Genomic DNA, 12,758 nt, shown 5'->3' with positions numbered 1-12,758 from the left:
GGTAGCTCAGTCGGTAGAGCACTTGCCCGCGAAAGGCAAAGGTCCCGAGTTCGAGTCTCGGTCCGGCACACAGTTTTTATCTGCCAGGAAGTTTCGTATCAGCGCACATTCCGCTGTAGAGTGAAAATTTCATTCTAGTACAATTATTTGTCCACCGTGGCCAGAAGGCGCTTAAAAGGCGGAAAATTTCACGTAAAGCAAACGTAACAGCTGGGAATACCCTTCAAATATATGTGGTAACAGTTATCTCATTTCGTACTTAGTGCTTAATTGCCAGGTGTATTTTTAGGTGCTCGTAATCGCGTGTGACGCCACGTCTCGCAGTGCGTCGCCGACCAGCGAGTGCAGCGCGCGACTCAGGGACCGCGACAACGCGACGCAATGCAGGCCGCTCCGCCTACAGCCGCAGCTTTACTGGCAGCTCTGAACGTCGGTAAGTCAGGCTGCCGCGCACACCGTCTCGGGGGTCACAGCTACGTGTTCGATAGCGACCCCAAGCATCGTATAACGGTTGTTATCATACGACCCCCAGGTCAATATTTGTACCTCTGTAGGTATCTTTGTCCGTCCAAAAAGTGTATAATAAATATTTTCTCTTTGCATCACTAACTTAAAACTTCCTGCGGAGCAACGACTCCACGAGTTCCTCTTTTCGTATTACGTAATTCAATTAGACAATTAGCTGGCAAGTTTGATCTCACGTTTTCTAGTTATCTTTGAGGGGGGGGGGGGGGGAGTTGTTTTGGGGAAGGAGACCAGACAGCGAGGTCATCGGTCTCATCGGATTAGGGAAGGAAGTCGGCCGTGCCCTTTCAAAGGAACCATCCCAGCATTTGCCTGGAGCGATTTAGGGAAATCACGGAAAACCTAAATCAGGATGGCCAGACGCGGGATTGAGCCGTCGTCCTCCCGAATGCGAGTCCAGTAAGTGCCACAGTTGGAACATCTTTATAAACAATGGCTTTTACAAATCCCCAAAAGAAAATACCCAGAGGCGTCAAATCAGGTGAACGAGCTGGCCAAGACACGTCTCCTCTGCATCCAATCCAACGATTTGGGAATTATCTCTGCAACTCATTTCTAGCTGTCAGCGAAAAATGTGCTGGGCAACCATCATGTTGATACCACATTCTGTTCCTTGGTCCTAAAAGTATTTCTTCCAATGACAGACCTAAGGTGGAGCTCACCATCTGAAGCATCATCAATAGAACCGACTGTGGTCATTTGGTGCAGAGCTGAGTGGAGGGTCTGAATCAGAGGCTCAGGTGGTTCTGGGACCGTGTGGGCTGCAGATTCCTTGTCTTGAGCCAACGGGTGGTGGGTTTCCGGGTTCCGCTTAATAGATCAGGAGTCCACTACACACAAGAGGCGGCTACACGGGTAGGGCGGGCTGTGTGGAAAGGAATGGGCGGTTTTTTAGGTTAGGGGGTCTCAGGGAACCACAGAAGGGACGTCCGTCTAAAAGTGGGCAGTGTTTAGTCGAGAAACAATTTTAAAAAAAGAATTCTTATTTCAATATGATAAAAGATTTGTTCTGGAAAATTATAGTACAATGCCATATGACTTTAAAAAACAGTAACGTAGTTGTAGAAACGATTGGTATTGTAGTTGTAAATTGTCATAGCTGTGTTGGGGAACAACCAGAGCTCCAAGCCCTAAGAGAAAGCACTGAAGCTCAAATAGTTGTAGGTACAGAGCGGGCTTAAGCCGGAAATAGGTTCAACCGAAATTTTTTCAAGCGATCTAACAGTGTTCAGAACGGATAGATTAAATACAGTTGGTGGTGGAGTATTTATTGCTGTCAGAGGTCGTGACTTCCATCTACCCTCGATAAGATGGAAATATTATACGTTTAAAGCCGGCGACAGGCATTAAACGTCATCCGAAATAGTAATGAATGCTTTTTCAGAAAATTATTTTGAACAATTAGTTCATGAGCCCACTCGAAGCATAAATGGTTGCGAAGCGTACTTGACCTTTTAGCAATAAATAATCCTGGCCAAATAGTGAGTATTGTGACGAATACAGGGATTTGCGACCACAAGGCAGTTGCTGCTAGGCTGAATACCGTAACACCTACAACCATAAAAAAGAAACACAAGGTATATCTATTCACAAAAGCTGATAAAAATGCTCTTAACGCCTTTATGAGAGACGGTCTTCACTCCTTCCGATCTGATCATGTAAGTGAAGAAAAGTTGTGGAATGTTTTCAAAGAGATAGTATCGACAGCAATTGAGAGATACATACCACATCAATTAATAAGCGATGGTACTGATTCCCCATGCTCCACAAAACGGGTCAGATCGTTGTTGCAGAAGCAACGAAAAAAGAATGTCAAATTTAAAAGAACGCAAAATCCCCAAGACTGGCAAAGTTTTACAGAAGTTCGAAATATGGCGCGTACTTCAATGCGAGATGCTTTTAATAATTTCCACAACGAAATTCTGTCTCGAAATCTGGCAGAAAACCAAAAAGAGATTCTGGTCATACATAAAGCGCACCAGTGGCAAGACGCAATCAATACCTTCACTGCGCGATAACAACGGTGAAGTCAATGATGACAGTGCCACTAAAGCAGAGTTATTAAACACGGTTTTCCGAAACACCTTCACCAAAGAAGACGAAGTAAATATTCCTGAATTCCAATCAAGAACAACTGCTAAGATGAGAAACACAGAAGTAGATATCCTCGGTGTAATGAAGCAGCTTAAATCATTTAAGAATGGCAAGGCCTCCGGTTCAGATTGTATACCAGTCAGGTTCCTCTCAGTGTATGCTGATAAAATAGCTCCATATTTAGCAATTGTATACAACCACTCGCTCACAGAAAGATCCGTACCTAAAAACCGGAAAATTGCTCACATCACACCATTACCCAAAAAGGGAAGTAGGAGTAATCCGCTGAATTACAGGCCTATATCACTAACGTCGATTTGCAGTAGGGTTTTGGAGTATATACTGTATTCGAACATTACGAAGTACCTCAAAGAAAACGATTTATTGACACATAGTCAACACGGTTTCAGAAAATATCGTTCTTGTGAAACACAACTAGCTCTTTATACTCATGAAGTAATAAGTGCTATCGACAGAGGATGTCAAATTGATTCCATATTTTTAGATTTTCAGAAGGCTTTCGATACCGTTCCTCACAAGCGTCTAAACAAACTGCTTGCCTATGGAGTATCGCCTCAGTTGTGCGACTGGATTCGTGATTTCCTGGCAGACAGGTCACAGTTCGTAGTAATAGACAGAAAGTCATCGAGTAAAACAGAAGTAATATCCGGCGTTCCCCAAGGAAGTGCTACAGGCCCTTTGTTGTTCCTAATCCATATAGGAGACAATGCGAGTAGCCGTCTTAGATTGTTAGCAGATGATGATGTCATTTACCGTCTTGTAAAGTCATCAGATGATCAGAACGACTTGAAAGTGATTGAGATAAGAAATGTGTATGGTGCGAACACTGGCAATTGATCCTGAATAAGGAAAATTGTGAAGTTATTCACATGAATGCTAAAAGAAATCAGCTAAATTTCGATTACGCGATAAGTCACACAAATCTGAAGGCTGTAAATTCAAATAAATACTTAGGGGTTACAATTACAAATAACGTAAATTGGAACGATCTCATAGATAATATTGTGGGTAGAGCAAACCAAAGGCTGCGATTCATTGGCAGAACACTTAGAAGGTGCAACTGGTCTACTAAAGAGACTGCTTACACCACGCTTGTCCGCCCTATTCTGGAGTATTGCTGTGCGGTGTGGGATCCGAATCAGGTGGGACTGACAGATGACATCGAAAAACTGCAAAGAAGGGCAGCTCGTTTTGTATTATCGCGAAATAGGGAAGATAGTGTCACAAACATGATACGTGAATTGGAGTGGCAATCATTAAAACAAAGGCGTTTTTCGTTGCGACGGGATCTTCTCATGAAATTTCAATCACCAGTTTTCTCCTCAGTTTGCGACAACGTTCTGTTGGCACCTACCTACATAGGGGGAAATGATCATAATGATAAAATAAGAGAAATCAGGGCTCGCACAGAAAAAATTAAGTTCTCGTTTTTCCCGCGTGCCGTTCGAGAGTGGAACGGTAGAGAGACAGCTTGAAGGCGGTTCATTGAACCCTCTGACAGGCACTTTATTGTGAATACCAGAGTAATCACGTAGATATAGATATAGAATGTTTCTTCCAGGAATGTGGTGTACTTCCTACAATTAAGATCTCCTTCGATGAAATAGGGGCCTATAATTCTGTCCTCCAGAATCCCACACCATACGTTTACCGACCACAGTTTTTAGTGTGCAACTTGCTGCATGGTTTTCAGATGCCCAATAATGCAATATGCAAATTAACATTTCCATGGTTCGTGAGTGTAGCCTCATCAGTAAATAAAATCAAACTAATCTATATGTCATCCCTCTGAATCTGAAGTTGCGCCCTTCGGTAGAATTCAACGTGATGCATGCGATCTGTACCAGTTAATTCTTGGTTGGGACTGATATGGGAAGGATGATATTTATGAAGATGCAGAAAATGGACAACAATACTCTGGCTCATGTCAGATTCCCTTGCAAGTTGACGTGAACTAAGAGAAGGATCTCGAACCACAGTAGCAAGAGTACCATTTTCCGTTTCCTGTTTATTAACTTTCTTTTACTGGATATGTTTCCGATGTGTTAAAGGTCCACTTCTTCTCAATTTCTCACACACATATTTAAATGTATGACATGTTGGGTGAGTACGTTGAGGATGTCTTTCAGTGTGTAAGTCTCTAGCTCTCACTGAATATTGGTTGGCTTTCTCCATAAATGAGAAGCATTATGACTTATTCTTCGAAGGAATACATCATTCAAATTAGCTTGATTCGACGATACTAGTCTGACCATTCCTGTTAGTGTTGTATTGTGAAACCGTCGAATGGCGTTGACATGTCAATGGCACGTTAGATGGATACGCCCTACTCGGCGAATATTTACTATTTGCACGCTAAACGAGAGAGAATTGTCAGAGCATGTGCTTCGATAAGTGCTGGAATGGTAAGGAATACCACTCAATCCATGATAATGTAGCGACGCTGCCGCGCGCTAATTCAAGCTCGCCGGTGTGTGTGTGTGTGTGTGTGTGTGTGTGGTGTGTGCGCGTGTGTCAGTGCAGTGCTGTGCGGTCGTAATTACTGTACACGACGTCTGAGTAGTTCCGTGCCTCCTGGCTTGTGTGGACGAGTACTGTTTTCTCTCCAATAACTACGAAAGTTTTTCCAGGATTAAGGATCCTTCTGTAGAGGCCGGAAGCAAATTTTGTAACTCCGATCAGTCCATGCATGCCGGGCGTCGCCAGATACGCGCTCGCAATAAAGTTATTGTTGCTGAACTGAAGGTCTTTATTCTTCTGAATCACGTTAAGCAAAGGTCGGACAGCCACCAGTTTAGCTGAACCCGAGAAGTGGTGACCCCGACGTGATCGAAGCAGAAACTGACGTGATGAAGCAGGCGTGAGCTACGTAAGTAACGAGGACATAATGACCGAACAGCAGGCCGTCTCCAGGATTGCAGTCCGTTTGCCGCCGTTCTGGCCCGACAACCCGGTACTCTGGTTCGCACAGGCAGAGGCAAGTTTTGGCTGCGTTGGAATAACGGTCGAAGCAACTAAATTTGCGGTGATTGTGAGCCAGCTTGACCAACGTTACGCAGCCGAGGTGCAGGACATAATCACAGCACCGCCCGAGACTGGAGCTTATGGCAGGCTAAAATCAGAGTTGATTCGACGGGTGGCCGCGTCACAAGAGGACCGGATACTTCAGGTTCTGACACAGGAAGAAATTGGCGACAGGAAGCCTTCTCAATACCTGAGACATCTACGCAGCAAAGTTGACATAGTTACTGTGCCAGACAGTCTGCTCAGAACGCTGTGGAGCAGTAGGTTGCCGCCGCAAATAAAAGCCATAATCGCCTCACAAACGGACGTGCCGCTGGATGACGTGGCGCAGCTAGCAGACCGGATTCAGGACGCAATAACACCGGCTCAGGTCAGCACAGTCGCGGCGTTGGACAACAGCACAAGCAGTACCGCGTCTGTAGCACGGGCCCACCATGATTCACTCGCGGCCAAGGTTGAGCTTCTGTGCGCCCAGGTCAGTGCGCTGCTGGCACGTGACGACGACGACAACAATAGAAGAAGCCGATACAGACGGCGGCGTTCGAGAAGCAGATCTTCCGGCGGTACTACCACTCCGCAAGGCGAGGTACCGTTGTGCTGGTACCACCGACGATTCGGTGATCAGGCAAGGAAGTGCACATCGCCATGCTCGCACCCAAACACCACCGGCGGTCGACAATAGGCGCAACCGACTGCCAGTTATCCTCCAAACGCCTGTTTGTTACCGATAGGAGTTCCGGCGTTAAGTTTTTAATTGACACTGGATCGGACCTGAGTATCGTACCACGAACAGCCATACATCGTTGCCGGCCGCCAACTGCCTTCCGTCTGACGGCTGCCAACAATTCTTCCATCACAACATATGGCACACAGAGGATGGAGCTTAATCTCGGCCTACGTCGCCCGTACGAGTGGAATTTTACAGTGGCTGACGTCACGGAGGCGGTCGTCGGGGCTGACCTCCTGGCGCACCGCCACCTGCTGCCGGACGTCGCGAACGCACGCTTGGTAGACAGCGTCACTGGCTTAACAGTCACGGGTTTCCGTCGCAACACCGCAACGCACAGTGCCAAGTTGGTCCGTGCTACGGAGGGTGGGTACACTGAATTACTGCTTAACTATCCGAACTTGACCAGGCCGCCAGGAGCTCCCAGGTTCATACCACATGACACGGTGCATCACATTCAAACGACTGATGGTCCGCCAGCAGCGTGGTGAACTAGGCGTCTCGCTCCGGACCGACTGAAGATAGCGAAGGCAGAATTTGACGCCATGATTCGCGAGGGCATAATGCGGCCATCTAAGAGCCCGTGGTCCTCCGAATTACATCTTGTTCCGAAGAAGGGTGGAGCTTGGCGCCCATGCGGTGACTACCGTGCGCTTAACGCGCGAACAGTGCCGGACAGATATCCCGTTCCGTTACTGAGGGATTATAATCACGCTTTACATGGTGCCACGGTGTTCACAGTTCTGGACTGCGCTAAAGCGTATACACAGATTCCGGTGGCCGATGACGACATTCTAAAGACTGCAATAATAGCGCCTTTCGGTTTATCTGAAAGCAAATTTATGACTTTCGGTTTACGCAATGCCGCTCAGACCTGGCAAAGGTTTATAGACTCGGTTCTCCAGGGGTTGCCGTTTTGTTTCGCCTACCTGGACGATGTGTTAGTTTTCTCTGCTGGCCGTGAACAACACCGACAGCATCTGCGAGAGATTTTCGAGCGATTGGAGCTTTACAGTGTCTTCTTGAACGTGGACAAGTGTGTTTTTGGGCAGTCAGAGGTGACGTTTCTCGGCCATAAGATTTCTGCTGAAGGCTCTCTTCCTCTGTCCGAGAAGGTGGACGCTATCTTGCAGCTACCCCGACCAACTACGATCAAAGAATTACGTCGTTTTTAGGGGATGCTCAATTTTTATCGACGACACCTTCCCCACGCTGCGGAGCTGCAGGAACCTTTGACGGCGGCATTATCAGGCCCTAAAGTAAATAGCAAGTCTCTGATACAGTGGGCAGAGGACATGTGTTCTGCGTTCGAGGCAACAAAGAGGAGCATGGCCGACGCGGCGCTTCTCGCACACCCACGGCTCGACGCGCCATTAGCAATTGTCGTAGACGCGAACCAGACGGCGATCGGAGCCGCGTTACAACAATGGTCGGACAACGCATGGCAGCCACTGGTGTATTATTCCCACAAGCTTTCGCCTGCACAGAGAAAATGGAGCACATACGACCGTGAGCTCCTGGCGGTATACCAAGCAGTGAACTATTTCCGCCCCCAAGTGGAAGCGCGAACTTTCACGATATATACAGACAACAAGCCACTCACGTTCGCCTTCCGTCGGAATAGTGTCAACTGCTCCCCCCGTCAATTTCATCACCTTGAGTTCGTGGCCCAGTTTACTAACGACATTAGACATATTTCTGGGATCGACAACATTGTTGCGGATTGCCTATCACGGATCAGCAGTGTTTCCAGTATCATAGACTTTTCTGCACTGGCAGAGGCACAGAGAGACGACGAAGAACTCCTTGCCTATGTAAAAGATACGGCTTCCGCATTGCAACTGAAACTCGTTGATGTTCCAGTGGAAGATACAGCTATGCTGCGACGTTTCTCTTGGCCGACCTCGTCCCTTTCTGACGCCGGCTTTTGGAAGACAAGCCTTTGATACAGTACATGGATTGTGCCATCCAGGGGTACGCCCGACATTCCGTCTAGTATCGCAACGTTTCGTGTGGCCGGGCATGCAAAAAGACTGCCGCGAGTGGGTCAGATCATGCCTTCAGTGCCACCGCTGCAAGATTAACCGCCATGTACACCCACCGATCGGCGATTTTCCTGATACCACCGCCCGCTTTGCCCACGTTCATTTGGATGTAGTCGGACCACTTCCACCTTCGAACGGACAAAGATATCTGTTTACAATGATCGACCGTTTTACACGTTGGCCGGAGGCAGTGCCGGTGGATAATATAGCAGCAGACACATTAGCTTCCGCTTTTGCAATGACTTGGTTGGCAAGATTTGGGTGCCCGCTAAATATTACCACTGACCGCGGACGGCAATTTGAATCTCACAGCTGGCCAAGTTCTGTGGTTACACCCACCATAAGACCACTAGTTATCACCCAGCAAGCAACGGAATGATCGAACGCTGGCATCGTTGTTTGAAGGCCGCGCTGATGTGCCACGGAGAAACCTGGACAACCGCACTACCAGTGGTCTTATTAGGCTTACGGGCGACTTTCAAACTAGACCTGGGGTCGTCAGCGGCAGAACTGGTTTATGTAGAAACACTGCGCATTCCTGGTGACTTTGTAGACGCTGATGCCACAGAGACAGTTGCTACTGGCCAGCCGGATTTCTTGAGGGACCACGTATCAAAACTTCGCCTTCCGAAAGCCACACGTCATGGCAAGCCGCCAACTTTTTGGCACCAGAACCTGGAACAATGTCGTCACGTCATGCTCCGCACCGAGGGCGTTACACCGCCTCTACAAGCTCCTTATTCTGGTCCATATGAAGTGCTACGGCGCAGTGCCCACACGATGGATATCCCAGTGAACGGCAAAACCACAACTGTTGCGTTGAATCGGGTTAAACCTGCGTATGTTTTTCCTTACACCCGACTAGCGGCACCTCGTCGTAGGCAGCCAACTACCGCTGTTCCAGACACTGACGCCACATCTCCGGCGCCGGCTCTTCAACATCCGCCGCCCAACGCAGCACAACATCCGCCTCCTGACGCTGTTCCTCCTCCTCCGACGCGGACGACCCGTTCTGGACGTCGGGTGCACTTTCTCACGCGGTATCTCGACGCCGACGCTCCGCTTCCGCCCGGGAGGCTGATGTAGCGACGCTGCCGCGCGCTAATTCAAGCTCGCCGGTGTGTGTGTGTGTGTGTGTGAGTGTGTGTGTGTGTGTGTGTGTGTGTGTGTGCGGTGTGCGCACGTGTGTCAGTGCAGTGCTGTGCGGTCGTAATTACTGTACACGACGTCTGAGTAGATCCGTGCCTCCTGGCTTGTGTGGACGAGTACTGTTTTCTCTCCAATAACTACGGAAGTTTTTCCAGGATTAAGGATCCTTCTGTAGAGGCCGGAAGCAAATTTTGTAACTCCGATCAGTCCATGCATGCCGGGCGTCGTCAGATACGCGCTCGCAATAAAGTTATTGTTGCTGAACTGAAGGTCTTTATTCTTCTGAATCATGTTAAGCAAAGGTCGGACAGCCACCAGTTTAGCTGAACCCGACAATAAGAAGATTCCAGCATTGTACAGATACCAATGGTCATAATTTCGAACACCTTTTGTAAATGGACGTTCATGTCACCATTTTGACCTTCATTGACCTTCAAAGGCCTTACTGTTACACATCATTGGATTCGTCTCAATAGCCGCTATCAGAAAATAAGTACCACACTATAGCATCCCATTTTAAAAAAGCAAAGTTGACCTTCATATCTCTGACGCAACCGAACCTAGCAACAAAAGCCAACGTTATGTTATTGCCCCTCTTGCCCTACGCAACTTCTGTCACACAAACATTTCAGGTACTATCATACATTCGCAGTTATTCTAGGTGCCAATTGTTAGTGACTCATCCTGTATAGTCCCAATTTAATTTATCATGAAATTCTCTAATGAAGTTTTCAGATAATTTATAATATCCTGGAATTAGATTTTTCCATACAGCTTCTCCACATGGATTTCCCTTTTAAATATAATCAGCATAATATCCATACATTTCATTTATTGAATACGATTCATGTAATTGCCAAAAACTTATTTTTTACACAGAAGATGAATCATCTGAATAAGTTGGTGTGTTTTAGCTTTTACTTCATTCACCTCATTGTGTCTGTTACATTATGATTACTGTTAGTAAGATCATGCACCAAAGGTGCATTAGTCACAGAGAGGTGATTAATAGTTTGTTGTTGGTCCAGTTTAGAATGTTCTTTCATTCCTAGGTGCTTTGCTCCAGCTTCTGATTTGTTAACTTTTAGAGTTTGTAGGCTCTCCATACATTTCTATTTTTTATTAGGAAAATAAAAATTGACCATTTCTATATGCATGCAGTTAAGATTTTGTGCTTTATACATTATAGTGTTAATTCAGAAGGGGTGAAACCTCACTCTGGAACTTATAAATAAATTAAAAAACATTTACTAGAATAAACTAAATATTATTTTCATTAAATAAATTCGTATTTTCTGCCATACAATATTTTATCTTGATTAGGTCAGTGACTATTATAATTAGAAAACCTTCCTGGAAGATGGTTTCCAGACAATGCAGCAACAACTTTAAAATAATGTTCCTTGGCATACTGCTTCGATGTGGCAGTGTATATAACCTTTTCTTTCTTCATTTATATTACATCAGATATCATACATTTTAGTTGTAGTCACTCATTATATTTTAACTATTATTGTAATTGTTGATTTTGATCCTCATCTATTTTTAGTCTCTTTGCAAACTGCAAAAATAAAATATACTGTGAAAGTTGCGCTGAATATAATTTAGTAGAGATGTAGGAAGGTAACTGGATTAGCTCAACAGTGTATCACAAATTAAAAAAAAAGTCAATTACTGTAAACTGTGAAAGTGTTAAATCACAGAGATGCTTTTTATGGTGTCTGTAAACACACAATAAAATGATGAGCTGGAGAAGATGGTGTTGTCACAAAAGTAAGGTATTTCGACGTTTGTAGTCTTTATCCCAATGTAGAAGTTTACGATTTTTATCCTGAAAAACATACAATAAAATATATAAACCAAGATATGATGATAGTGAATGGTACAGATTTATAAAATATAAACTATTGGCAACTAGATGTTTGTATAATCATGTTTCGCAATACAAATAAAAATTGAGAAAAATGAAGGACTGTTTCCAGAACGGTTTATGAAAGACTGTTTCAAGAAAGACTGTTGTTCTTCTGTGAGTCAAATGTGCACAAGAGAAATGTGCACAAGAGGAATGTGCAGAAGGGAAATGGGCAAAAGACAAAAACATAAACTATTGGCACCAAGACGTTTGTATCATCATGTTTTGCCAGTACGAATAAAGACTAATAAAAATGAAGCACTGTTTCCAGAATGTTTCACGAAAGACTGTTTCATGAAAGACTGTTGTTTCCTTTGTGTGTCAAATGTGCAGAAGAGAAAACAAATAAACTTGATCACATTGATGAGGAAAGAAACTTTATTAGAAATTGGACAACTGAAGAAACGAAGAAAGCTGTAGAAGGAAATAAAATTTTAGATGTCTGTGAAATAAAAGTAAAGCAGTGTGTTGCTTAAAAATTATGTGAAAAAGCTTAAGGGAAAAAAAACTAGAAAGCCACAAACACAGTTCTGAAGATAATGACATGTATGCCAAATAAGTCAAAGAAAAATTGGATATTGACTTAGATACTCATAAGATAAAAGAAAATGCTGTAAAATGCGCCATTGGTAAAATATGTCAGAATTCCACGTGGAAAAATTTGGACAATGTCAAAATAAGAGCTGAACATAGTATGGCACACTTTTAGAAAAATCTTATCAAATATCATAGGATGATCACTTATAGAATATAGATATAAGTTATTTTAATGACAGTATTGCCCAGATGAAATACAGTTTCAAGGATTATTAAGTAGAAAATAACACAGCTACAAATATTTTTAAAGCAACATTCACTACATGAAATGCAAGCTTAGACTATATGATATGTTAGATAAACTGGGAGGAGAAATCGTATATTTTGATTCAGACAGTTTACTATATATATGTTGTTAATGGTGAAAATCCTGTGGGAATGGGTTATATTTAAGGTGAATTGACATATGAATTAAAAGACAATAAATGGTTAAAGGATTCACATTAAACTGTAAAAATTTTCAAAAATTTAATGGTAATGCTATGATAAGATTAAATGAGGAGGAAGTAAAGAATAAAGTACAATTAGAGTACAACGAAATAACTAATGTTGTAAATACTAAAAATTTAGTCAATAAACAATTTAAAAAAAGAATTCTTATTTCAATATGATAAAAGATTTGTTCTTGAAAATTATAGCAATGCCATATGGCTTTAAAATTGTT

At 44.2% G+C, this 12,758-nt stretch overlaps 1 protein-coding gene across 1 annotated transcript in view; it reads left to right on the top strand.

Moving 5' to 3' along the window:
- The first annotated feature begins 329 nt into the window (after nt 1-329).
- LOC124593732 (lysosomal acid glucosylceramidase-like) overlaps nt 330-12,758 on the top strand; it is a 172,485-nt gene continuing 160,056 nt past the window's right edge. The window contains exon 1 of the mRNA XM_047132062.1: nt 330-433. Coding sequence (XP_046988018.1) covers nt 382-433 — 52 coding nt within the window. The 5' untranslated portion in view covers nt 330-381. The remainder of the gene's footprint in view (nt 434-12,758) is intronic.

This window comes from Schistocerca americana, chromosome 2 (assembly GCF_021461395.2).
Source record: "Schistocerca americana isolate TAMUIC-IGC-003095 chromosome 2, iqSchAmer2.1, whole genome shotgun sequence".
NCBI lineage: Eukaryota > Metazoa > Arthropoda > Insecta > Orthoptera > Acrididae > Schistocerca > Schistocerca americana.
This window is presented reverse-complemented; position numbering and strand designations above follow the sequence as displayed.